Consider the following 353-nt stretch of genomic DNA (forward strand, 5'->3'; position numbering starts at 1 on the left):
GGAGCCCAGGGCTGTGTGCCCACGCCCGCTGGCACCAGCGCAGGACTCCGCACACCAGGCCCTCTGCCTCCCTGACCCAGGCGGACCCACCGGCCCATCCCCGCGCACAGCTTCCAGCAGAGCTTTGAGACCAAGAGTGCCCACGCCTACCAGGCCTTCTTTCAGGAGTTTGAGGTGAGGCCTCTGCCCACAGGGCTCTGGGGGACCCCTGTCTGGTGTGGGGGGCAACGTGGGTCTGTCCTGGCCCCGATCTTTGCAGGAGCTGAAGGAGGTAGGCAAGGAGCAGCCTAGGCTGGAGGCTGAGCACCCTGCCAACAGCACCAAGAACCGCTACCCTCACGTGCTGCCCTGTG

At 66.6% G+C, this 353-nt stretch overlaps 1 protein-coding gene across 1 annotated transcript in view; it reads left to right on the forward strand.

The window, feature by feature from the left end:
• LOC104981867 (receptor-type tyrosine-protein phosphatase V-like) overlaps window positions 1-353 on the forward strand; it is a 15,104-nt gene that overhangs the window by 9,661 nt on the left and 5,090 nt on the right. Inside the window, 2 exon segments of the mRNA XM_010831119.1 lie at window positions 81-174; window positions 260-350. Coding sequence (XP_010829421.1) covers window positions 81-174; window positions 260-350 — 185 coding nt within the window.

Source organism: Bison bison, unplaced genomic scaffold (assembly GCF_000754665.1).
Source record: "Bison bison bison isolate TAMUID 2011002044 unplaced genomic scaffold, Bison_UMD1.0 scf7180017864524, whole genome shotgun sequence".
NCBI lineage: Eukaryota > Metazoa > Chordata > Mammalia > Artiodactyla > Bovidae > Bison > Bison bison.